A 25,491-nucleotide genomic window follows, 5' to 3' on the forward strand; every position below is an offset into this window, starting at 1 on the left:
TACAAGTCTGCTGATTTATTCATGGCATCCATATGTATATACTCACATGAATTCAAACAGCCAGTGCCCAGGTATTCAAGTATCTAATTATTTTGGCGCACTTGGAGCCAATTCTCAGGGAAGGCTGGGATAACACTTCCCAAATGCCCTATAAAGCCTCTTTTTCACATATCCACTCTTCTTCTATGCAGCCTGGAAGTTTTTTTTTATGTGTTTGTAACATGGTGCAAACTGCCTTTCCCACACAAGCTAACGTCAAACAGACGCTAACCAACCTCCCACTAAATAGCTCACATCATCAGATCAGAGAGAGAGAGGAAAAAAAGTCGTTTTCATTGGCTCAATTATGTTCGAAGCATGTTGTTGCACAGATGTTTTTCTACTTGACTGTCACGGCTAACCTTTAGGAAAGCGGTCTAAAGAGGACCTGGAGCAGCAGAGCCCACTAAGGACACCCATATGAGCCGACTTTCCACTGCAGTGATTTCATCGGTAATGAGGCACTATAAGCTGCAGATGTTGTGTCAAACTCTCAGGCAGGAACCATGGCAACAGGATGAACACACACAGAGGGCCTTGCCCAAGGTGATCCAAACACTCCTGCATGTGCTGAGTGGGAGCCAAACTAGCTGATGTCTCTCAGGCATTGTTAATACTATAGCATAACTAAAGACGTAAGGCAGCTCTGGCTGTTTTACTTTATATATTAGAAACATATTTAGTTGTAACCATGCGAGCCTGGGGGATGTAAAGAACGACTTCTTTTAATTTGTGAGTTTAAACTTCAGCTTCAATGACTTTATGGGACCTCCAAAAAACCAGCAGGACTTAAACAATTCAAAGCAATATTTCAAGATGATCGAACACAGTTCACTGCAGTTCCAAGTTTTTAAAACGATACATTAAAAGATAAAAGAGAGAGAGAGACTGCAAAAGTGGGTCCGGTATGTGAAAAAGAGACCATTTTAACACAGTAAAGAACAGCAAAGACAGGAGAACAGTGCCGAGCAGCTCAACTTGTAAGAGAAAAATCGCTGTGCACGAAAAAAAACTGTTTATTAACTACAAAACAAACACTCAGTCCGATGTGTCACTAAAACCCTTTTCAGACATGCACTCATGAGCAGGCCTGCTTTCAGTCTGACTCAGCACCCTGATCACTTTTTCACAGCAGCAAACTCACTAATTTGGACCTAACAACCTTGATCACTCACTAAAGTCTTATGAATTTACATTGCAAGTTGCTCAGCTCACTGCAATGCTTTTGACACCAACAGCATGTGCTTAAGAACGTTTTTTTTCTTCCATTTAAAATAAGATTAAAAACACTCCTCCATGATGCTTTTTCCCCCCATTCCCAATTCAGAAGAGTGATTGCTCTCGGAGTGGGCGTGATAGGGGTGGGAGGATTTTGTTATCATTTGCTGCAGCGCGTGCTGACTCAGAAACCCTGCTCTGGGTGACAGCAGGTAAGACGACTAAACGTTAGGGAAGTGTGGAGCGTACAGTGGCTCTCTGCGTCACTGTAAAGCCGTTAGGAGCATTAACAATGACCCGTGTTTGACTGACAGGATGTCGTGCATTTAATGTCTGAAAAGGGCTTTTCTGTTTGGTCACCAACTTAATGAAAAAAAATAACCAAGATGGATTAAAACAAGTCCTTCCAAAGAGATTAAAAACAGGGGACACACTCATCTGTGATCCCAGAAATGTCTGCCTCTTTGAATAAATCTCCAGTTCCTTTATCACTTTTCTATTTATTTCTCTCCTTTGGTTCTGTCTACTATTTTCTGTAGTCACGCCTCGTTTTCTTCTTCTTCCAGAGTGACTTAAGTGATGTAGATGCGGTGGAAGTCGTTGGCTCCGAACGCACAGTTGCACTTGGGGCACTTCCTCTGTCGGGTGTCGTAACGCATCTTCAGACATTCGTAGCAGAAAACGTGGAAACACTTGGTGAGCACCGTCTCCTTGTCTCGGGTGTTACAACAGGGGCAACGCAGCTTGGCCTGAAAACAGACAAACACACATGTGTATGGGCCATATGTGAGCTCAGTCATTACCTAATTTTCCTGAGTAATATAACTACTACTCAAGGGTATAACAAACAAGTTTCATGTCCCTGAAGCGCAGACAAATCACTGAATGGCCCGTGCTCACAACTGAAACACAGCCAGTAAAGCAAATTCCAAAGCCGGAGCATTTGCATTAATTTTACTAGACAGTTATGTTTTATGTAGCTATCCAACTTCAGACTGTGCCTGGGAGCTATTGGTGTGTTTGTGTTCTCTGCACACAGCCTCCTCTTTCTCACCTTGTACTGATTGATCTCCTCCTGCAGAATCTCATCTGCATCCGAGTACATCTCCACCTTCTTCTGTTTCTCCAGCTTCCTTCTGAGCCTGGACAGATCCTCCTGTAAGGACAGAATCCCCAAGATGTTAGACCTGCATCCTCCAATCAGAGCTTTAGATTTGGAGTGACACTCGCAGTGCATGCATACCTGTGCTCGCTTCAGGTTGCTGCTCTCCCTCTCCCGGGCAGTGCGGTTCTCAGCCACAGAGACTTGGATCTCCTTCAGCTTGGCCTGCGTGTGCTCCAGCTGCACCTTCAGGTCCTCTGCCAGCTGTGCGGCCTCCACTGCCTGCAGCGAGGAAGGAAACAGGCGCACTCAATAAAAACACCCAACGATGACAACTTTCAGATGTAATGTGGCGGTGGTATGGTGAGCATTATGAGTTTTTAGGCTATTCTTCAACTCTGTTTCGATTACGTAAGCAGTCCCTTTGTCGTGTTTTGGGACTCATTTTAATGTTATTGGTGACTGTTCTTATTTGTGGGCAAAAAAATAAAAAAATAAAAAAATAAATAAAAATCCTTATATGTGACAAGATGACCTCAATAACTTTGTCTCAGTGTCTGCAGTGTTTCCCATCAATTACCAGAAACATCGAAACCAAAACTACTTGAGAAAAAAAAAAGGCAAATGTGGCCACAGGGACAAATTCTGGGTCTAATATTTGAACGTTTTACATGCTTAAATGCTTAAATGACAATGAGAGCCTGTGCTTTTGGCCTGCAGCCCCAGTGTTAGTGTGGAGTGATTACACTGGCTTGTTTTGGGTCAACATAAACAGGGGTCTTCTAAAGTGGATTCTCTATATAAAACATCCTTCTGATTGATGGTCCTCCTCACCTTCCTCTTGTTCAGCTCTAGTGCTTGTGTTCTGACAGCCAGTTCCTTTTCCAGAGCTGCCAGGGTGCTCTGTAGGACTCCCTCTTTTTCTTCCAATTTCTGCACAACCAGCAGCTGGGCATCCACCTAAAAGAGGGAGCAAAAAGTAGCCAGCGAGTGCTTCACTGCCCTGACGCAATTTTTTATTTTTTATTTTTTAAACACACAAGTGCTGCCTTGTCAGGTTAAAGTTGTACCTCACCTGGGTTTTGAAAGCAAGAACTTGGTCAGCCAGCTCCTCCTTCTCCTCTTTCAGCAGCTTGTAGATCTGGTTAGATTTAATTCGCTCGCTCATTAGCTTAAAATTGGCATCGTCCTTCTCGCGCAACTGCTGCAACAGCCGGCTGTTCTGCTCCTGCATGTCTTCAAAGGCCTGGCCTGTTACATCCATCTCACTCAACAGGGCTTCCTCCTCCTGAAAAACACATGCGTCAGATATTAAAAACAGTGAAAAGAGTGACAGTCAGCTGTGCTGCTTCTGCCCTCCAGTTTATGAAACAGGCGGGGCTCGATTTCAACAGCAGTTTTCAGTCTTTAAGATAAGAATGTGACGAGGACACGCAGGTTTGACCTCCAAAAGTACCACTTCTAAATAACTGTAAAAGAATCACAAGGATTTAATTTTCCAAACTACTTTCTTACGACTCAAAGACATAAACAGAGACTCTTTTCTTTTTCCCCCCCAGTTCTGAAAACCTGTGCATCCTTGATCAATGTGCCATCAAGAATGAGCAACTTGCTGAGCTCTTTTCATCTGGGGATGCCATCCTATCTTACATTAAACTTATAGTCACCCATCACTAGTTCATGATATCAAACTAGCACAGAATTTGGACATCCAACTCATTTTACATGGCCTACCACACACAACCTGTTTTGATCTGAAGTCGAGTGAATCAAACTCCACTTTCTGTCAGTGTAAAGACATTTACCTACACAGTTAACCCTTGAGATGTCTTAATATAAGAAAAAGTGCAATTTCTATAGATGGTGAAAAACAGAAACCTTTCTGTCTTTTAGCTGTTTATCTGTTACTACATTGCTACTGTATGAATGGCTGAGGGTAGGTCTTGATTAATAGGAAAAGCTGTAAAAAATTAAGAAAACCGTTAAAATTCCAAAAATGTATTTTCCAATACTTTCCAGGGGCTGGACTGGAGTCGTTGCCGGGCCGATTCTGGCCCCCGGGCCTCGTTTTTGACAGCCCCTGGTCTACAGCTCGGAAATGCTTCCCTTGTCGCCTTATTAATTTTCACTAAAAGCAGTTGTTAGGCTGTATTTTGATTTTATGATTGTATAATATACTCTAGAGAACAACTCATTTCATAAAGCTTTTACTAACATTATGACAAGCTCCAGCACTAAAACAAAGTTGTTTTTGGGATAAAGATGGCTTTTCCCCAGCATTAGCAGTGCTGCTCAACAGCTGTTCAACACTACTGACAAAAGAGAAGCATTTAGTTAAATGCATAAGTTATGCATCAAAAAATAAAGGGGGGAAAAGCCTTATACTTGTACACAATTATCTGCTTCTTCTCTTGAGACTATGTTGCACATTAAGATCAATTAGCTGAATTTTCATGTAGGTGGTGTTTGCAGCTCAGTGGGCAAAAAGCAGAAGTTTGACACAGTACACTGGACTAAGAGCCACGATTTTGTGCCACTCTCCCTCTCTTTTTAATGAGTCAGTCAGTTCTGAATTGAATCAAGATACTGCCAAAGATTCCCACCCTACTATTCAAGACTGCGGACGTCTCAATACAGACACACCTGGTTTGTTTTTAGGTAAAAAATTAGCTTTGCTTTATTTGTAAATTTTGGTTCAAGCTGTTTTTTTTTTTTATGAACCAGCTAGGGCCTATAAACAAAAGTCAGATGAACTCATAAGTAGCCTGTTTATTGGATAGTTTTGGCAGTTAAATTCTGGCAGCCGAGGACTGAGGGGAACAAATCAAACACATCTGACACCACTGGAGTTTTAGTTGCTGCGCTTTAACTTTATACCAGATATTAAGGCAAAAGTGAAAAGCTGAATAAATATTTCACTGCAGGCTGTGTTTTACCTCCTGTTAATTATGTTCTGCAAGACCTCCCAAGCATGAGGACATACAGACCATCAGAGCTCAACATCTGTTTTCTTAATGTTCAGTTATTTGCACCAGAATTCATCATTTCTTGGCTGACATAGGTGAAGATAGTGATTAACATTTATTCATAAACCTCTCCTACTCTCAGCAAAATTAATATCATGACAAGAAAAAGAAAAAAAGCATCCCATTATCTAATATGGGTGTAGCCACCATCTATGCAGAATAACAGTGACATGACTTGAACAGCGTTTAACCCAAGGCTGATAAAGATTTGAATGTCATGAGTATCTGCCCTCTTATTTTCTGCATTTTCTTACAAATGAAATTCCTTAAGTGTTTCAACATTTGCATGACAGCACAGCCAAGTGAGTGAGCTCAGAGTGCTTTGCATACTGAAGATATATCACATTGGATCAACCCAAAAAAAAATAATAATAATAATATGTCCCCACCCAAAATGAATTCTCACACTCTGGTCTAAAACTGTTCCCCTTAAACTGTCAGGATAATCGTGGCACAGTGTTGCTGCGAGACAAGAGGGTGAATATTTCTGCTAGATAGCATAAAGTTTAAGTTGCTTTTCAAAGTGACCAGAACATCAGTGGCATAGCAGCTCACCTGACTCACAATTCACCGGTTAGTATAAAGTGTTGAGTACAAAAAGAAAGTGATAAGACTTTATTGCACAAACAGCCATATCCAGGACACAATAACCTTGCTCTATTAAAGCATTTAAGTTCAGGAGTCTGGTGACCACATGATCATTAGTAACCATAGCCACACAAAGCATGCACATGCACATGCCCAAGCGCTGACCATACTACTTATGTTAACACAATGGTGATAGGAAGGCACAAAACATCATGGGAGTCAGCCAGCAGGACCAAGGTCATGATCATCACCATACAACACAGGATATTGTATATTTAGTGATCTTTCAAGCTATTTCAGGAAATTCACTCTTTATCAATGTGTGCATGCAAAATGTATCAACATCGAGATTTTGTTCGGAAAACATTAGATTCAGTCAACATCCAGTGAGAATCTGATGAAGTTGTAAGCAGTGTGCCTGAAGGCTTTGCTAAAAACAACAATTATGACCCTGATCCTGATCATTAGTAAAATTAGAGTGAAGAGCAACCAACACTCTAAGAATAACAATTCTTGTGAAATATGGACAGACTAATCATGACATAAGCTTATGTTATGCAAAATGAACAACAAATTTAGACTGTATTGTGCAAGAAAACCTTTGCACATTTACGACGAAGAGGAAGAAAGAGAGAAATGACGGTGCTAAAAAAAAGAAAATCTGTTTATCTTTGTTTCATTAGAAACTTTTACCATTTGGGAACTTTAACCCGCCAGCTTTCTAGTACAAAATCTGTAGTTTACATCCCAGTGAAAACACTTTGTCCTGTCTCCAGTGAACCAGGTCAAAACAGACAAATACAGACAATGTGCTGACATTTCAGCATTTCAGGTGTTAAGAGAGCTGTTGGTACTCCAGCAAAGACAAATGCTTTTAAGTGCCACTAGACACGTATCTCCTAACACTGAAATTGGGAGTGCCTACTAAAAAAGGGCAAAAAAATAAAAAAGTAAAAATTGCAAAAGAAATTCAAATTTGAGCGCATGGATTATCAAAGGGCTGGTGCCAGTAACAATAATCGTGACAGCTCAAAACATTACCAGCAGGTTAGCATTAGCATACTCAGCTGATCAGAGCCAGGCCACAGCGTAAGCTTTCAGTTCCTCTTTGGTCGTCTAAGATTAGTAGAACTCCTTCCTTAGGCAAATGCAATACTCACTGCACTACTTTCAATCTTAACACCGCTGATTGTTTATATTCAACGCCGGTGGAAACCCCAAAAGCTTAAATATGGCATTTTTATAAGGTTTATGGTTCAAATATTTTATTAGGTACAAAACTCGTCACATGGAAGACAAAGAGCTTAGGACGAGCTTCTTAGGCATCACGTTTTGCCGACATTAACTTTTTATAAACTGGAAAGTAAAAGAGAAATAACGAGGAGGTAAAAACACAGGTTAAGGTGAAGTGCTCTGAGAAGATTACCACCGCGCGCGCGCGCGCGCGCGCGCACACACACACACACACACACACACACACACACACACACACACACACACACACACACACACACACACACACACACACACACACACACACACACACACACACACACACACACACACACACACACACACACCTGTTTAGTGGCAGCGAGTTTCTTCTGCAGGTGCTCAATGGTCTCTTCTGCCACTCGTATTTTCCTGAGGGCGTCTTCATCAGCCAGTTTTTTGCTCTCCTTCCTCTCCCTCTCCTCGAGCTCTCGCACTCGCATCCTCAGCTCATCCACCTGGACCATAAGAGACAGAGAGCTTACTTTGTTTTGTTAAATATCTAACCTACCAGTTGCTCTAAAAAGCAAGTGAAAGAGTACAAACGGAAAGGAAAAACAAAACAAACCTCAGCTTTAGATTTGCGTTCGGCCGCCATCAGCTGCACTTTATCTCTTTGCTCCTTTGGCGCTGACTTATACATGTCCAGCAGAAGTTTCATCTCTTTCTGGGACTCTTGGGCTTTCCTGATTGGTTAGAGATTACATTAAAATAAACAGTCATGGCATTTTAATTAGCAGAGTGCTTCTAATTATGAAAACAAAACACTGGCAGACTTTGCAGTTCTTAGAGTAACACTATGACTAGACTTCCTACAATCTGCAAGATTTCCTATTTGTTTTATAATAAAGATAATTTGAAAATATTCATCATGAGAGTAACAACATTTTAGGAAATGTGTGTTTATCGCATTTAGTTACTACATATGAATGTGGAGTTAAATAGAGGGCAGTGTACTTGAGTTCTACTCTGAGCATCTTCAGTGTGTCTGAGTCTTTCCTCTTCAGCTCGTCGCTGCGCTGCCTCTCCCTCTCCCGCTCCCTCTCTCGTTCTCGCTCGGCCTCCCTCTCCCTCTCCCGCTCCCTCTCTCGGGCTCGCTGTCTCTCCAGCTCCCTCCTCCTCTCCTCTTCTTCCTCCTGGTCTTCATCCTCCTCCTTTTTCACGTCAATGCTGTCGCTCGTCGTCTCCTCCAAAATCAGAACTCCAGTGTCGCCACTCTGACAGCGTAACTGTTGATGGCACAACGGTTTTACTGAGAATCATCATCAGACACCTCAGAACAGACACCTCAATTAGATAATGTAAGCGCATGTTAGTAAATGACGTAACCTACCTTGTTGATCTCCAGCTGCGTTTCCCGCAATTTCCTCTTGTAGCGTTGCACGTCGCCTTTCAACTGCAGGTTGTGGTTCTGGAGGCTGCTGATCAAATGTCGCATCTCCCTGTTGATCGGTCCTGAGAAAAAGATGAAAGCCCGACAGTCAGTGGGTGTTTTTGAGTTTGACTCATTCAGCACTCTCAGCTAGCATCACGAAGCTGTAAATGATGAGTTTAATCACATAGTGCACAGAACTGACAGCTTGATACGGATGATATGCAATATTCTCTGCAGAGCTGAGAGAGGATTAGTTTGCTGACTGATATCTTCCTTAATATCCACTCGAGTACCACCCACAAAATATGGTACATTTCTTTCTTCTACTGAGCTTTGAAGCACATTAAAAAATATAACAAATACAGTTTCATTCTCGACAGACGAATATACACGCAAAACAATGTCCCTGACTGAAGTGTGAGAGTGTTTTGAAAAGGTACCTGCTTGCTCGTTGGCTGCCAGGTTCTGCTCAAATTCAATACGCAGCATCTCATATTCTTTGCGCACCTGGGCCAGAGTATCTTCCAGCTGGATGACCTCAGTCCGCAGCTTCTTCTGAAGAGACAGCTCATCACTCTGAAAGGTTAAAAACAGTGAGACATTATTCTCCATGTTTCTGAGCGTTAACAACAACTAGTGCTGTCAGCGTTAATCTCGTCTAAGTGACGTTAACGCCATAACTGCATTAACGCAGCAAATGTCTGTTAACGAGTCACCGCGGATCGACCCGCGGTGAGTTGACCACGCATTAGCGTGGTCAACTCGTTAATGGAGATTTGCCGGATTAATGCGGTTATGGCGTTAACGTCATTTTAATGAGATTAACGCTGACAGCACTAATAACAACACATACAAGTTTAAACTGTAAAAAATATACTGCAATGCACTGCAAGCTTAGGCTGAAGGAGCTGCTCCGGAGTCTCATCTTTTCTCTGAATCATATTAATGTTGACACAAACACACAAAGAAATGCTCTGAGAGTCACCTCCATGTGCTCAATCTGTCGGAGATGGGCGTTCTTCGCCGTGAGCAGGAGAGCCCGTGCCTCATCCAGCTGGGTTTTCACTCCTAGAGACTCGTTGTACAGGAGGGAGAACTGAGACTGCAGACATTTGTACTCTAACGTTTCCTTCACAACCTCCTCTGGAATATTACGCAGGTCCATCTGAAAAGCCCAGATGTGGAGTGAGATGACATGCAGGGCTAAACCATGAAAATCATTCAAATAAAGAAGGAAAATGAAATTAGCCTCCCGTCTCACAGGTATGCAGATTCAAATACATTTACCTTGAGCTTCTCACTCTCCCTCACAGCCTCCTGGAGCTCCACCTGTAGTTTTTCTAATTCTGCCATGCGACTATTTGCCAGCTCCTGGTTGTGCTCCAGCTCTGCATTGAGACTCTCAAACTATTAAAAAAAGGGAAAAGAAGACCACATTGTAAAAGAAATGTGGACTTTTGGAGGCAAGTTGCATATAAAAACGTGTTACACAACACTAAGTAAAGATTTAAACATGTACTTTCGTCTAACCTTTTGAATGTTCAGTGTAATCTGGCCTCCAGCCAGCCCACCTGAGCTGCCAGTGCTGCTGTATCCTGACTTGAGCTGCAGACAGAAAACACAGAAAATGTGTCAGGAAGTAACAACATAAAGTAAATGATTGTTATTGTGTGCGTTTAAAAAAAAAGAAGAAAAAAGTGTCACATCTGCACATGCAGTTATGGACAAACAAGCTATTTTAACTAAAAACACTTGTGTGCATATCCACATAGTTTGCATCAAAGTCTTACAGTGTACATTTAAAAGGAAAAAAGAAAAAGACAAACAAATCTTGCCGACCCGGGCTAGAGATCAAATCCATGAAGCAAGATTGGAAGTTTGGGGTTAGAGCTACTTTAACTCACAAAGGGAGAAATATTTAGTTTGAAGAAACATCTGCTGAGGTGACTTCAGCAGGTCCCTGCACTTTCTAACTAAAACTGATGATTTGCATAGTGATGGAAATTCACAAATTAGACCTGCAATCAGCCTACAGAGAGAAAAAAAATCTGTGGTGTTAGATGATCCAGCAGGATACATTTGTCAAACTTCAAAGTAAAGCTTACTACAAAAAAGGGCAGTCTGCCTTTCAAAACAACCACTCTGAACTTAGATCTTAATCCAATCCACCTCAAGTGCACACCAGACTTTCTAAGAATATGCCAGACCTGAAGCAGCTCTGTAAGGAAGCATGGACTAACAACCAGCCAAAATAAACTAATTCCAATTTGCACTATGATGAAAATATGTAAGTAATGTGTTCAACAAAGACTCAAAAGAATACATTTGGCTTATTAGTTAAAGCAGATTGTGTTTGTCTGTACTTGTGAACAAAAGCATACAACTCTACTCTGTAATTCTTCTGACATCCAATTTTCATGATCAGAAAACTGCTGTGCTTCTACTGATGCACAGCCCACCTTTGAGCTGTGCACCAGTAGAAGCAGCTGTTTTGACATGCATTGATGCTTAGAGCCTTATCAATGTCAACTCATGTATTAGAGGGAAAACGACAGAGCCTACGCCTAGTGGAAAGATTTAAAAATAAATATGCACACTATAAAAAGAAAAAGAAAAAAAAAAGGGGGCTGATGCAAAAGTTGCAAAGGGACATTAAACAAACACACCTGCTCCATGGCCTCTGCTAGGTGTTTGTTAAGCTTTTGTTCCCTATTGCGCAGTTTCTCAATGTCCCACTGCAGGTCCTCCACCGTTGTCTCCATCTCAGTCACCTTGGTCTCTGAGCTGGTCACCTTGTCCACGAGCTCATTATACTGCAGGAGAGTGGGACATGTGAATAGTTGCTGCATCACTAGTTTTCCTCATTCATTCACCCTGAAACACTCGAAATAACTACACTTGCAAACAGTCAACGTGTATGGTGAGTCACTTAAACAATACTAAGGACTTTGTACCTCCATGGACATCTTATGGTGTCTTCCCTGCAGGAGAGTGGCTAAGTCTCGCAGTCGAGTGTTCTCGTCCAGCAGAGTGCAGTTCAGATTGATGATGTCAGACTGGCTGTCATCTTCAAATCCTGCCAAACCAAACCAAAAAAAACCAAAACCCCCAATACTGTCATTCTAATTTGGCCAAACTAACAAGTATCAAAGGAAGCACTCCAACAACTCAGTTATGATGCATTAAACTCAAAAATCTAGTAATTAGTTTAATGTAAATGATGTAAGATACAGTGCTCAGAGGTTTACTTACACTCATGCACATGAATGTCAGGGTAATTTGGACTTGATTTATTTGAACTGTTCTTTTTTTCAGGATAGAGGGATTTTGAATTTATTTTTGATTTTTTCAAAACCACACAGGGTCAAACGTATCCATATCCAAACACACACACGCCCACTAATATTTGATCAAACATCCCTTAGCAAATTGCTCCCCAATCAAATGTTTTTCATATCCATCAACATGCTTCTTGCTGAATATTTTACCACTCCTCTTAGCAGAATTGTTACGTTTAAATTGGTTGGTTTCCAGGCACAGATTGGGCTTTTTAACATGGTCCACAAATTCTCAACTGGGGTAAGAGCGATGCTTTGGAAAGGCCGTTCCAGCAGCTTAACATTAGCCTGCTTTATCCTTTTCAAAACCATTTTGGATGTGTTTGGCATCAGTGTCCCAATGGAACACCTGTGTCACACTGTCAAACTTTGTGTGTGATTTGAGATGAAATTTGAAGAATTTGGAGGTAGTCCTCTTCCGCCGTCATTATTCCATCCACTTTGTGCAATGTACAAGCACCACAGGCAGCAAAACAGCCCCAAAGCATGACCATGTTTGACAACTCAACTCTTAGATTTGAAAGCCTCATCTCTACTACTCCAAACATACCTCCTTTCATTGTGTCCAAACGGCTCAAAGAGGTTTCAACTCTCATCCGAGAAGCTTCTTCACTTCTAAGAGCAACTGGTGGAGAGTCCCAGATTTTTAAGCCCCATTTGTCACGCCTTCAAGAAACTTAAAGTCCAGACACTTTTCTTTCCAAGCTCCTTAGACTACAATGACCTGGATGACTGAGAGCCTTCTACAACACACTTTTCTCCTGAAGGTATTTGGCTTGTGAAATTTGGGCTGATCCAAATTTCATTTGAGCCTGAAGGTGTCAACTTCGGTTCAGAGACTTCCTTCTTGGTCGGCGCCCTCTCAGTCCATGGCGATGTGAAACTCCCTTCACTCTGGCCATTGATCCTGGTGTTTCAGCAGCTTCCAGTTCCTGGGATGTTCCTGAACATCCTAACCAACATCCTCTCATCTGAGAGTGAAAATTTGGGTCTTCTTACAATATTTTGCAAATTTGTGACACATCTGAATAATTTGTATTTATGCACATTTGTTTAAGTTCTTCACAAATAACTGCAGGAGACATTCCCAGCTTTTGTAAATACAGTTCTCCTTCACAGATCTTCACTGAGTTCTTTGGACTTTCCTATTTTTCTGAGTATTGGTAGTCCACAGAGTGCTGTCAAACAAATATTTTTTATGCTGACAGAGAGAAACCACTAGTTGTAGTCCATCATGATCACAAAGAGAAGTTAACAAACCTGAACCTTGTCAAGTTAAAAGAAACTGTAGAACCTTCAACATATTTACAGATTTAAATGAGTTCATGTATATATTTGATTCTGTATAAATTAATTTAACCCTGTGTAAATTAGAAAAAATCCAAATGAAATTCAAACTTGTGCACCTAATTTTTGACTTTTAAATGTCACTGAAGATTAAAAAAAAATAGAAAAAGAACAGTTCAAAGAAATCACTATGATGAACGTATGTAAACTTCTGACTATAACTGTACATTTAAGTGTCAATAACAAACATTTCTCCACAGTTACCTGCAGCTTGGACCACCTTGCACATGTCACTGATGTGACTGTGCAGCCTATCAAAGACGCAGACCAAGCAGGCGATGGCTTCTTTGCTGAATTGCATGCGGTCCTGGAGGTGCAGAGTTAGTTCCTCCTCACTGCTCTGCTCCAGAGTCGACAAGAAACCCTTGGCATTTTCACTCAGGGGAGGAGGTGGTGGTGATGTATCTGCACATATGTAAAAATGATAAAGTCAGCAAGTAACAATTTGATAGAATTCTTAAATATCAATTTAAAAAAAAAATTACAATTAAAACAGTAATCTATTGCTGGCACAGTCCAATGTGGTAAAGTCTGGTATAAACAAGTATTTTCCGAGTAATTTGTTATTTAAATACAAAGCAAAGAAAAAAGAAATCTGCCAAATACAGACTGTGTAGATTGGGACTAAAGTCTTGATAATACTCTAGATTTCTGCAGTTTGTAGCCAGCAGTACATGCTAACAGATGGAAGAAATACTGCAACAGTTGCCTTCTTTAGCCCACTATCATTCCCTTTTGCCTCACTATAATTCAGGGGTCAGCAACCCTGGGCATGCTTGCAACAGCTGGCACGCGAAGTGTTAACTGATGGCACGACCATAGCTGGACTGGCCATCGGCCGTTGGTGATTTTTCGTTTTTAATGGGCCGAAGATTTTTTTTTAATTTTCTTTTTTAGTAACGGTAATAAACAATGAGAGGTGGTGGACTGGTCAGGTGCTGGCCGATGTGTAAAAATAACTCCGTTGTTTGGTGGTGGCAATGGCGGAGATTCCACAGAGGCCAGCAGGTGGATGAGGGAAAGGGGAGGCAGGAGGAGAGACCCGAGGCGGGCGCCGAGTGTCAGGTGAACTGAACTTAAGGTAAGAAGTTATGACCTGCAGTCTATCTGGGTTAGATATAAACCAAGTTTAGGTGGAGTTTATTTTCGTTGTGCTGACTTTTTACAGTCAGTTACAATAACTCGTACGATGTTACTGATAGTGAACTTTATTTTTATTCATAAGGTACGTTAGTAGAGTTGCCAACCGTCCCGTAAAAAATGGAATCGTCCCACATTCAGAGAAAATATTACGCGTTTCGTATTGAGCCAAAAAGGAACACAGTTTGTCCCGTACTTCAGCTAGAATGAAACAAAGACACAAAGCTGGATTTATTCTGTCTTTATGCTGCACAGCTGCCTCTTCTCCTCTCATTCTCTCCCCCTCCCTCTCCTGTTGTTACTTCAATCATGAAACTGATCAATGATCAGCTGATCGGCTTTTCTCTCTTGTTTGTTTATCTCCTACTTTGCACCAGAAAGAAGAAACCAGCGGATGTCGCACTAAACAACAGCAGCACGTTTAAGCTTGATCAGCTGTTGTTTAAATTTATTTAATATTAATTTATTTGTAATTAATTTTTTGTCCCAGTCCAGCCCTGGGCAAGACACGTAGTGAATTAATCTGAGAAGGTGCATTAAAACATAAATAGCCAGGCCAGCAGTGCACATCGCAAATCAGCTCGCATAGACACATTAGTCGTGCCGCTTCTTAATGAGAGTATCTTAGCCAACAACCCCAACTACCAGATTCAACTTGTAATTGGCTAAAAATCACTTAGCCTACCGGTGAGAGGGATGTTGCTAGCTGGCAGTTTTTTCAAGCGATGTTGAAATTTCCACATTCCAACACTTCAAATGCTTCAGGAGCTTTCCGCTCAGCGCAGCATCAGCACCACGGAAATACACAGATACATCCGTAGGCTCGAGACAGAATTCACAATGTGTTTTTAGGACTTTCAGGTGTATGGACCAATGTTTTCTTTTCTGATCAAACCAGAAAGGTTTAATGAGCAGCTGGATTTGTCTCGCATTAACTGGCTGGACACAGAGGACATCAAAATGCAGCTGATTGAACTGAAAAGCTCGACTCTGTGGGGGGGTCAAAGTTTGCAGAACTACAAACGCAGTTGGAATCCATAGCTGTGCATGTTCATGGAGCTTGCATTTTCACCTGCTGGACATCACTACCTGACAATTTTAACTGTCTTCAGAACATTGCAGAGGCCTTATTGACAGTATTTGGCTCTACATGTCTGTGTGAGCAGATTTTCTCTCACATGAAGAGTGTCCTCAGGTAGCCGTCTGAATTCTGGACACTCGGAGACCTGTGTCTCTGAGTGGGAGACCAGAGATCACATTAACATGTGTATCTCTGTATTAACAAACATGCCACATTGGCCCAGTTTATTATTTCTTATCATTGTTGTGAGGAGACCATAAATAGCACTTGCGTTTTCTGTTGTACAGTTCATTTGCTGTTATGGAGTTTTTGTTATGGATAAAAAGTGTCTTTTTTTGTTTCAAAATAGCTGATAACTATTTACTGATAGCTGCCAACATCTGCAAACAAATACAATTGTATAAAGTTGTTCTATGTAGTGTGTAACTGTTCATATAGAGCGTTATTAAATTTATTGCTAATGCAATTATATGGCACACTGACTTCTGAGGAAACTAGATGGCACTCATTAGAAAGGTTGCCTACCCCTGCTATAATTTAATACGCATCTTGAATAATGGTCAACACACAATAAACAAGAATATCCTTAAATTACAAGGCCTGAAGTTCAGTCTTGTTGCATAAAATTAGCTATCAATATAAATAGTAGTGACTCAGACTGATGTAACTTCATGAGTAATGAAAGTCATAAAGATGCACTAAGTTAAATTGAGAATGAATGAATAAAGCAGATTACAATAGTCTATGACAGACGATTTGTCATAAAAAAAAAAATTTCTAACCTGTTTTTGTATCCGATTGCGGCTCTGTTGGTGTCAGTAAATCGTCTCCAGTGGGAGGAGGGGGCTGCTGCTGCTCCTCTTCCTGACACTCCTCTTGTTGCTGCTCTGGCCGCTCACCCTCGTTCTGGGCCTCTGGCACAGGAGGGGGAGGCACGCCAGAAGGCAAAGCCAGGTTGACACCATCTTCCTCCATTGGTGTTTGATCGGGGATGGTTGCTGAGGGTGGGGCGGGGGTAGAAACAACTGGAGGATCTGGCTCAATACGTTTGCGCAGAATGCGCACGTTTTCTTCCAACTGCAAGTCAGATAGACATAGAAAAAGGTGTTAATTCTCTTTACAAGTTATTACCATGAGTTTAAGCCTTAGTACAGCTAAGTATATGTATAGCGACACTGCTTTGTGATCCTTCGATGTAAGCTCTTCCTATCATTGTGACGCAGAATTCACCAAGCGTTGGATTGTTCACGTACCAATAGGGAACGTGAGCTGGGATTAGACCACCTGATGATGTGTTGTTGCAATAGTAATCCTGCTCAGTACAAGAGGAACCGCAGGTTCAGACATTTGGTGTCTAGTGCTTGGCTGAGGAGCCAAAGGTGCAAAGCTACCATCTGTGGGATTATGACTGAACAGCCCGCCGGTGTAGGAGAGCTGTTTGTGACTGAACTGGGGGACGGCCGAACAACAGTCGCCCCTCTCCAATTGTGCACCCATGTTTGTGGAGAACGTGTTGCTAAATAACTTCTAAACATCCTGATAACCAACCAATACCTGTCACTATGTGTACAATCAGGTTAAGGCAGACAGGTGGAAAACATGTACAGGATACATAGGACGTGGAGCCTGGACCTATGTATATAACAACTATCCTCCTAGACATGCTGATCAATCTGGATGAAACCTACTATATAACCTGCCTAAGGTACCATGATTATCTATAACACCTATATAGCTTTTGGGAGTTATTTTTATAACACTCAGATCCTTACAAATTACAAAAAGATGACAATCCATCAGATGGAAGAGCTGGGAAATGCTTTCTTAATTTATACATGCACATGTGCCTGCTATAATTGGTAACAGGAAAAAACATTAAGATCTGCAATTACCAGATATAAGCCAAATTGGTTTGCCTCACACAAATGCAAGCGTGCTAAAAAAACAGATTCATCTGACCGCTGCGTTTAAATGAGGTTTTTATAAAATGTGCCAGTTCTTAAATCAGGTTAGAGTGGAAACTAAAATTCAAGAATGGATTCTAACAATATAATGAAATGCACAGAATTACTTGTGACCAGTAGCGATTAACAATCAGCAAGGTAGTGTCATCAGTGGCTTGTCTCTTCTCCAGCTTCTCAATTTTCTCTCTCAGCTCATCCTCCATTGCCTGTCTCTGCTCCAAGCGTTCACATAGCTTCTTATTCTTGAACTGGAGAACCTTCATGTCCATTTCCTCCTGAATTAACAAACACATACAAACAGAGAAACAAAATAATGAGTGTTAGGGATTGTAGATGTTGTCTGGCAAAAATAGATGACAGATTGTGCCTTGAGAGTGTGAGGACCATATAACTCACCGTAGAGGAGACTCCAGCTATGCGTATTGGCTCAATTAGCGTGGTGGTGGTCTTCTCTTCTTTCTTGCTTTTCTTTTCAGGTGGGCCAGGGGGGCTGTCCCCGCCTGGGGGACGCTTTCCTCCCCCAGCACCTGACATCTTTCCTTCCCTGCATTACATCAAGCAAGGCATGAAGAATTATAATTCATTCATTTTGTGACAGCAAAGGGACGGCGTTAGCCTTAAATCAAAAATGCAATTTTAAATTTTAAAAGGTTCACTTTTCTGGTCCACTAGCATTTACATGCCGACTTATTACTGTATAAAAGGTATGCCTGCAGAATTACCAACCATCTTAATTCCATATTGCTACAAAGATTAAAGATCTTTTGCAAGCTTGCAGCTTGCTACTGCTAACCATGCTAATGCTACGCTAAGGCTAACGGACGGCGTTATTGGTTCAAGATTCCGAGGTGGTCGGGGTTTTTATTCATTATCCATCCCTACATACACAAAATGTTCTTAAACAGGCATATGTGTGTCTTTTCACAAGAGAAATGTTATCATTACAAACCTTAACAACCAGTAGCTGAAACGTAAGTCAGGACATCAGAGAAGCAACAGGAAATATGCAGCTAACGCTTCTTCTTCGTTGGTTTTAAATGTTCCTTACAATAACGGGAGAGCATTAGCGCCGCCTATTGCTTGCAATTCACATAATGTAAAGATTAAGTATTCCCGTTGGTAACAACAAGTAAAATTAAGAAAATCACTCAAAACACGGACTACTTCCTTGGGATACGGTGCTTTGAAGTGCAGCTACTCGAATTTATCTGGAGAGTGTATTCGAGACCTCAAAAATGCAAACCATGCTGTCACGTCCCCTCCGGCCTCTCGGGGGCGCTCCTGCGGCACACTGTAATAATAACTTCCAGGACTGTGACCAGAATGTAAACAGTGCTCAGGTGATAGCTAACTGCTGTTAACATTAACGGTAGCTAATTTCGTTACTGTAGCCGCTTAATCGCACACGTTATGGCTTCACTATAGATTCCTCGACCTGAGAGGGCTTCCTGATTCCTCGTTTCCCTCTCTGTCTTGTCGTTTGATTGCATAAATGGTGAGTAGCTTCCTGTTCGGTCAGTGAACCTGCTGCTGTATCAAGGCCATAGCAAAGACAGTTACCTAACCGTTTTGATGGACTTCTAAATAACAATAGGTCGAGGAGGAGATGTGTGTATACACGTTTGACCTGCTAACTAGATTTAAACTAAAGCTAAGGGCACAAGAGTTAGGTAACTAGTTCCTGTTTATTCAGAACCACTGGTACAAACTAAGACACGTGACTATTTTTTTTAACAGCTCCATAAGCTGTAAACATGACCAAAGACATCGTTGTTGGGGACGAACTACCAGACTGGGTGGGGGCCAAGGAGTTTTATCAGAAGTATGATCCTAAAGAGGTGATTGGCAGGTAAGTCAACCAAAATAGATATACAATGCTGTTAAAAAGCATCCATCGTGATTTGTTTGTTGCTGTCGTTGCTTTTCATATTTGTTACACTGTATGTTTCATATCATCAATAAATTTTAAATATTAGACAAAGATAACCCAAATAAATTCGAAAGGAGGAGAGAGGGAGGGGAGAGGGAGGGGAAACAGGAGGACAAAGGAGGGAACAACTAAGCTGTAGTGCCTCTTCACCTCACTGTGCAATACCTTTTGTGCAATACTTTTGTAAATAGTCAACGGTGCAATAGACTCAATACTTGAAATGTGCAATTCACTTGTATTTTTATTTTTATTCCTATTTATTCTATTTATCCCCTTCGTATATTTTATTTATATTGTCTCTGTATTTATATATATGTGTGTGTGTATAACTCTGTAACTTCTGTCGGTGCTGTGCTTTTTTGGAAATCGAATTTCCCAGAGGAACCCACCCGAGGGATTAATAAAGTTCTATCTTATCTTATCTTATCTTATCTTAAATGCAGTTTTTGTTTATTAAAGGTGGAAAAAAAAGTTACTGACATCTATCAATCTATCAATCTTGAAAGAGTTACAAAAACAAGCCTTTGGAACTCCATGGAGAAATGGAGAAAACCTGAAAATGCGGTGAACCTTCCTAGGAGTGGCCGGCCTTAAAATGACTCCAAGATGCCACCGACAACATCCAGGACGTCACAAAAGAACCCAGAGCTACATCTAAAGAACTGTGGGCCTAACTTGCCCCAGGAGCTGCTTTACTGCCTCAGAACCTCAATAACTTGCTATAATTGATGAAACAATGAATTCTGCGCTCTACCAGAAGATCCAGAAGGAGAATGTACAGCAGTCTGTTAAGCCACTGACACTCAAGCCCACACGGGTTATGCAGCAGAACAATGATCCAAAACACACCAGCAAGTCCACATCTGAATTCTAAGAAGAGTGGAACAAAAGTGTGTTCAGGTTATCTTTGTCTAATATTAAAATGAGTATAATGATCTGAAACATGTAAGTGGAATGGGGCAAATACTGTGCACAAATACTGTACACAGAGCTACTGTGTACATTTTTAAAACCGTGTCATTTCTTTAATAATGTTGAAAATGCACTGTATTGTATGCTCATTGTCAGGGGTGTGAGCAGTGTGGTGCGCAGGTGTGTGCACAGACACACGGGCCAGGAGCTGGCGGTGAAGATTATCGAGATCACAGCTGAGAAGATGACAATCCAGCAGTTGGAGGAGGTGAAAATTTCCACGCTGAAAGAGATCCAAGTGCTCAACATGGTGAAGGGACACCCCTCCATCAGTACGTTGCTGTTCTCTCTCCTTTTGTTAAGGAATCATAAAATTTCTTTCCATAAAGTTTGGTAAGTGTTAAAGTTTTCTTCTGTTTCATTCCCTTTAGTCACCCTCATTGATTCCTATGAGTCTGCTACATTCATATTTTTGGTGTTTGATCTGTGAGTATGAGGACAAAAAACTATTAAACTAAATACTTTTTACACTCCCAACCTGAAATTCAATTTTTTTTCAACAACATTTGTCAATTTGCTGTCTTTTGTTGACAGCATGAGACGTGGAGAGCTGTTTGACTACCTCACAGAAAAAGTTACCTTAAGTGAGAAGGAAACCAGGTGAGCCGCAGCATGACTGCACTATATCTGTATTAATTAATACTAGCAGCATTTTGCATTGGGCACATCATAAAGTTCTGTTTCTGCAGACCATATTGCAAAATATGCCGCCTTTCAAGATTTTATTTAAAAGTTATCCAGCGAGCAGCTCTGCGTTAAAGAGCTGCTGAATATCTAAATATAATCACACGTTTGGTGTCGACTCCCACTTTTAATCTCGTGTCACGCAGCCCAACTTAATCTCACATCAAAAAAGCCGAAGCCTCGAAGCTGCAGCTTTAAAAAAGAAAAACACTCATGTTTTTGGGGTGGTTGTTGTAGTTTTGTAGTGTTTGTTATTAGCATTGTCCTGCTGAAAAATGCAAGGCCTTCCCAGAAAAAATGTCTGGATGGGAGCACATGTTGCTCTAAAACTTGTATATACATTTCATCACAGATGTTGCCTTTCCAGATGTGCAAGATCACAGTCGCAGTGCTGCTTTTTAGCTTTGTTGCTTGCGTACAGAGATTTCTCCAGATTCTCTGAGTTGAGGTTATGGGAGTTCATATTATGTATAGTAGATAATGAGGTATTCAAAGTCTTTGCAACTCATTGAGGAACATTATTCTAAAATTGCTTCACAATTTTTAGATGCAGGTTTTTGCAGATTGTTGACTCTCTACCCATCTTTATTTCTGAGAAGCTCTGATTCTCTAAGATTTTCATTTTATACCCAATCATTTTAATCACTTGGTGAAGCCAGCAATGTTGTGTATCCCATGAATAATCAAGCCAAAGATATGATTAAAATTACACAAACATATTACACAGTGTTTACTCTGAACCTTAGACACGCTCGGACGAAATCTATTTTACACGGATCAAATGTGTGTATTCGGTTCTTTACAGGAGCATGATACGAGCTCTGCTGGAGGCCGTGCAATACCTTCATTCCCTCAACATCGTACACCGGGATCTGAAACCGGAGAACATTCTCCTGGACGATTATGGCCATATCAAACTCTCTGACTTTGGTTTTTCCGTGCAGCTACAACCTGGGGAGAAGCTTCGAGGTATGGCTGTGGATCATGAGCATATCCTGTGACAAGTGTTCATCCATTATTAGTTTAAAACAATCTTTTCTGTTATAATCAGAGCTCTGTGGGACACCTGGTTATTTGGCGCCCGAAATACTAAAGTGTTCCATGGATGAAATGCACCCAGGCTACGGCAAGGAGGTCGATCTGTGAGTCTGTCTTTGTTTGGCGGAGATTTACAAACGTGCTACTTCTCACTGCCGTTTCTAACATTTGCATGGTGTGTGTTTCTAAGCTGGGCCTGTGGAGTCATCCTCTTCACCTTACTAGCTGGCTCGCCTCCATTCTGGCACCGTAAGCAGATGCTGATGCTGAGGATGATAATGGAGGGTCGCTATCAGTTCAGCTCCCCAGAGTGGGACGACCGGTCTGACACTGTGAAGGATCTGGTAAGCTCATACAGTCAGCTTATTCTGTACTGCAGCAACCCTAATATTGACATTTTCAGTGCAAAGAATAAATCATATTGCAGTATTTGCATCTCTTAAATCATTCATGTGTACTTCTGTAATCTTTGTGCTTGTGATACTCAGATATCCAGGCTGCTGGTGGTGGACCCAGCTAACCGTCTCACTGCTGAGCAAGCCTTGGCCCATTCCTTCTTCAGGCAGTACCAGCGGGAGGATGTGAGGCTCTTCAGCCCCAGAAAGACGTTTAGGGTGAGCCGCTGTGTTAGCCCAGCATTGTTATTGCCGCTGATTTAAACTGTCTGTGGAAAAAGGAAATAACTTCCACATGCTTCCATGCATCCAGGTTCTGATAGTGAGCGTGCTCGCCTGCATCAGGATGTACAGCCGCTACCGCAGGGTGCGGCCGCTAACCCGAGAGGTGCTGGCGAGGGATCCTTACTCCATCCGCGGCGTGCGCAAGCTCATCGACGGCTGCGCCTTCCGGATCTACGGGCACTGGGTCAAGAAAGGGGAGCAGCAGAACCGAGCAGCCCTCTTTCAGAACACTGCTAAGATCATGCTGCTAGAGCTGGAGGAGTTTGAAACATAAAAGGTCAACCTCGTCGCTCAAAAACGCTTTTATGTATCCGTTTGCATGTGCTGTCATTGCGGTGTTTGCTCCATCGAGTTACTGTTTCAAGATAAGGAATGCAGGGACGGGGGATCTTTGTGTGCCTTAATGCGCATCGTGGCTCTGAAAGTTCAAGATAAGCATGCACCACTTAATATTCCTTATCTGTTGTTGTCTGAAACTCCCTGTCAGGTCATCCGGTTTGCAGTGCAATTTGCCGTTGAGGACACCTTGCACGATCTCTTTAGTAAAACTCATCATAATATATATTTAGGATTTTATGTGTTAATCGTCCGTTATAACTGAGTAGGCCAGTGGCGTCAAACTCATTTTAATTCATGGGCCACATGCAGCCCAATTTGATCGCAAGTAAAAGTGTTTCATAATAAAAATCTATTTTAAAAAAATCTTAAAAATGTTCCTTTTCTTTTAGCGGCGAGTACAATTATGTATTTAATAAATCCTACATTTACTAAACAGATGATGGTGAAATTAAGTGTCGCTCTTAATGACTTACAAGACGAGTGGCCCACAGTGTGTGTGTTTGACCCCTCTGATGTAGAGAAAGCACTGTGTAGGTTAAGTGGAAATCAAAGCACTGAGATTAGTTATTAGTTATATACCTAGTATGCTCATATTGACTCTACTTGAGTAGCTTTGCATGATTCACGGTTCATAAAAACACTTGTATGTCTTTTACTGCGCATTAGTGCAGACCTTCAGGCCACACGACCATTAAGCCAACTTTCTTCCTTATTACCTGAAACTTTAATATAAACACGTAACATTGTAATACTACAAAAACAGCAGAAAATAAGGAAAAAGCATAATAAGTCTCCTTTATTAGACACATACAGGTACATAGAAGTGCTGCGTTAAAGCTCAGATTTACATATATGCCAGTATTACAAGTCAGCACTGGGGCACATGTGTGAAATATTCAAGTTAAATATTTGGAGTGTTTGTCGTGTTTCATGCATGCAAGCATTCCTCAACAGGAAACCCACTCAAGACTAACTGTGAACATCGTTTGCGACTGTAAAACTAACAAGCACCATTCCTAACTCAGTTCATTCTTTCATCTAGAGAGAATTACGTTCTTTTGATTTCCTGGAAGTGCCTGTTTGGGGAAAAAAACATGTAATTATATAAATGCAGGTATAAAGTATGTTGTGCTGTACATGGAGAAAAATGGTTTTATTGACAATAAAACAAATGTTTTAATCGTGCTGCTTTGTAGGAGTGCTTTATTTGAAATCTACCACCTATCTAGATGGGGTAAAAAAAAAGTGTGTTATTTTTTGGCTTTGTGGCTGTTCTGTGAGTAATCTAAAGCACTGTTTTGCTGAGATGCTTTTTCTTTAATCCGCTGATCTAGTTGCCCAGACACAAGCATCATCTGCTCTCTGACTTGTTGCTCTATCAGCGCCTTCAGCTCAGATGTGGCTCCTGAAAGAGAGGAAATGAAGCCGTTCCTTGCATGACTTTGCTTGGGCTGTGTTGGACTGTAAAAGTTATGCCTGCAGCATAACTGCTGCGCTGCCGTGATTTTTACCTGCTGGGGCCGCGATGGAGGCTTGCTGTGTTTCAGAAGACGTCCCATCTTCCGCCTCTGTCTCATTCTCAACACCTGGTCGGATAAAAGTAATAATAAATATAGCCCAGTACTTTTTTTTTTTACTTTTTTTTTCTAAATATCCCATTTTTAATGCAACACATAACAAGGCAGGTGCTGGATTAGAGGAGTTTTTTTTTTTTTTTCTTTTAATATTCATTTCCACAGGAAGTGAAAAGGAGATTAAGAATGTTTTGCAAGAGTACATCTGATCCAATTTCACTCTAACCACAACTGTGCAAGATTGGATCACACATGTAGTCACTGCAAAGAGGTAGAAGACGATTTTTATACACTACATGAACTGAATTTCTGAGCCAGCTATACAAAGAAATCCATGCCATGAAGCACCCGGCATACTGTTTCTGTACTGGTGATAATTCCAGAGAAGGGTCGGAGCTCTGCAGTTAAGTGAGCCAGCAGAGCATTGGCTGGGTTTCTACAGTTCCTAAAAGCGTCTACTTTGCAATAATCTCACTTACAGGTGATGGTAGAATATGTATGAGAGAAAAATTTTTACAAAATGAGTTGTTGCAATGGCGACATCCTATTACAGCGCCACGCTCAAATTCAGTGAGCTCTTTAGAGCGACCCATTCTTTCACAAATGTTTGTAAAGGCAGACTGCGTAGCTTGTTGCTTCATTTTATGCATCTGTGGCAATGCGACTGAAAACATCTGAATTTACTTTCTTTCTTATCTTAACACTGTATGATTTCAGATTGCTTTTCCTTTTTTTGTCTTCATTGTCTGACAGCTTTGTTTGTGCCAAACACGTTTGCTTTTCC

At 41.3% G+C, this 25,491-nt stretch overlaps 3 protein-coding genes across 8 annotated transcripts in view; 1 reads left to right on the forward strand and 2 right to left on the reverse strand.

Moving 5' to 3' along the window:
* rnf40 (ring finger protein 40) lies at positions 1-18,832 on the reverse strand. Its single transcript, XM_085284171.1, has 20 exons — positions 18,440-18,832; positions 17,887-18,034; positions 17,598-17,765; positions 16,309-16,603; positions 13,510-13,710; positions 11,575-11,696; positions 11,287-11,433; positions 10,151-10,225; positions 9,908-10,027; positions 9,606-9,785; positions 9,061-9,196; positions 8,579-8,700; positions 8,203-8,474; positions 7,814-7,931; positions 7,554-7,703; positions 3,435-3,647; positions 3,194-3,319; positions 2,501-2,641; positions 2,312-2,413; positions 1-2,006 (listed from the first exon to the last, which is right to left on the reverse strand). Exons 2-20 carry the CDS (start codon positions 18,022-18,024, stop codon positions 1,830-1,832), a joined length of 3,003 nt encoding a protein of 1,000 aa, XP_085140297.1. The 5' UTR covers positions 18,025-18,034; positions 18,440-18,832; the 3' UTR covers positions 1-1,829.
* Positions 18,671-24,318, forward strand: phkg2 (phosphorylase kinase, gamma 2 (testis)). The gene is made up of 10 exons (XM_085284176.1): positions 18,671-18,985; positions 19,228-19,339; positions 20,489-20,664; positions 20,764-20,818; positions 20,927-20,992; positions 21,882-22,045; positions 22,128-22,218; positions 22,305-22,458; positions 22,603-22,728; positions 22,823-24,318. The coding sequence occupies exons 2-10, from the start codon at positions 19,245-19,247 to the stop codon at positions 23,066-23,068; spliced, it is 1,173 nt and encodes a 390-aa protein (XP_085140302.1). The 5' UTR covers positions 18,671-18,985; positions 19,228-19,244; the 3' UTR covers positions 23,069-24,318.
* The window catches only part of cfap119 (cilia and flagella associated protein 119), a 4,671-nt gene continuing 3,085 nt past the window's right edge, over positions 23,906-25,491 (reverse strand). For all 6 annotated transcript variants that reach the window (XM_085284183.1, XM_085284179.1, XM_085284180.1 and 3 more), the window contains exons 8-9: positions 24,645-24,719; positions 23,906-24,538 (exon numbers count right to left, since the gene is read on the reverse strand). In XM_085284183.1, coding sequence (XP_085140309.1) covers positions 24,384-24,538; positions 24,645-24,719 — 230 coding nt within the window. In that variant the 3' untranslated portion in view covers positions 23,906-24,383. The remainder of the gene's footprint in view (positions 24,539-24,644; positions 24,720-25,491) is intronic.

This window comes from Mchenga conophoros, linkage group LG8, assembly GCF_057382185.1.
Source record: "Mchenga conophoros isolate Kocher_MC1m ecotype Shallow Benthic linkage group LG8, M_conophoros_male_GT1.1, whole genome shotgun sequence".
Classification (NCBI taxonomy): Eukaryota; Metazoa; Chordata; class Actinopteri; order Cichliformes; family Cichlidae; genus Mchenga; species Mchenga conophoros.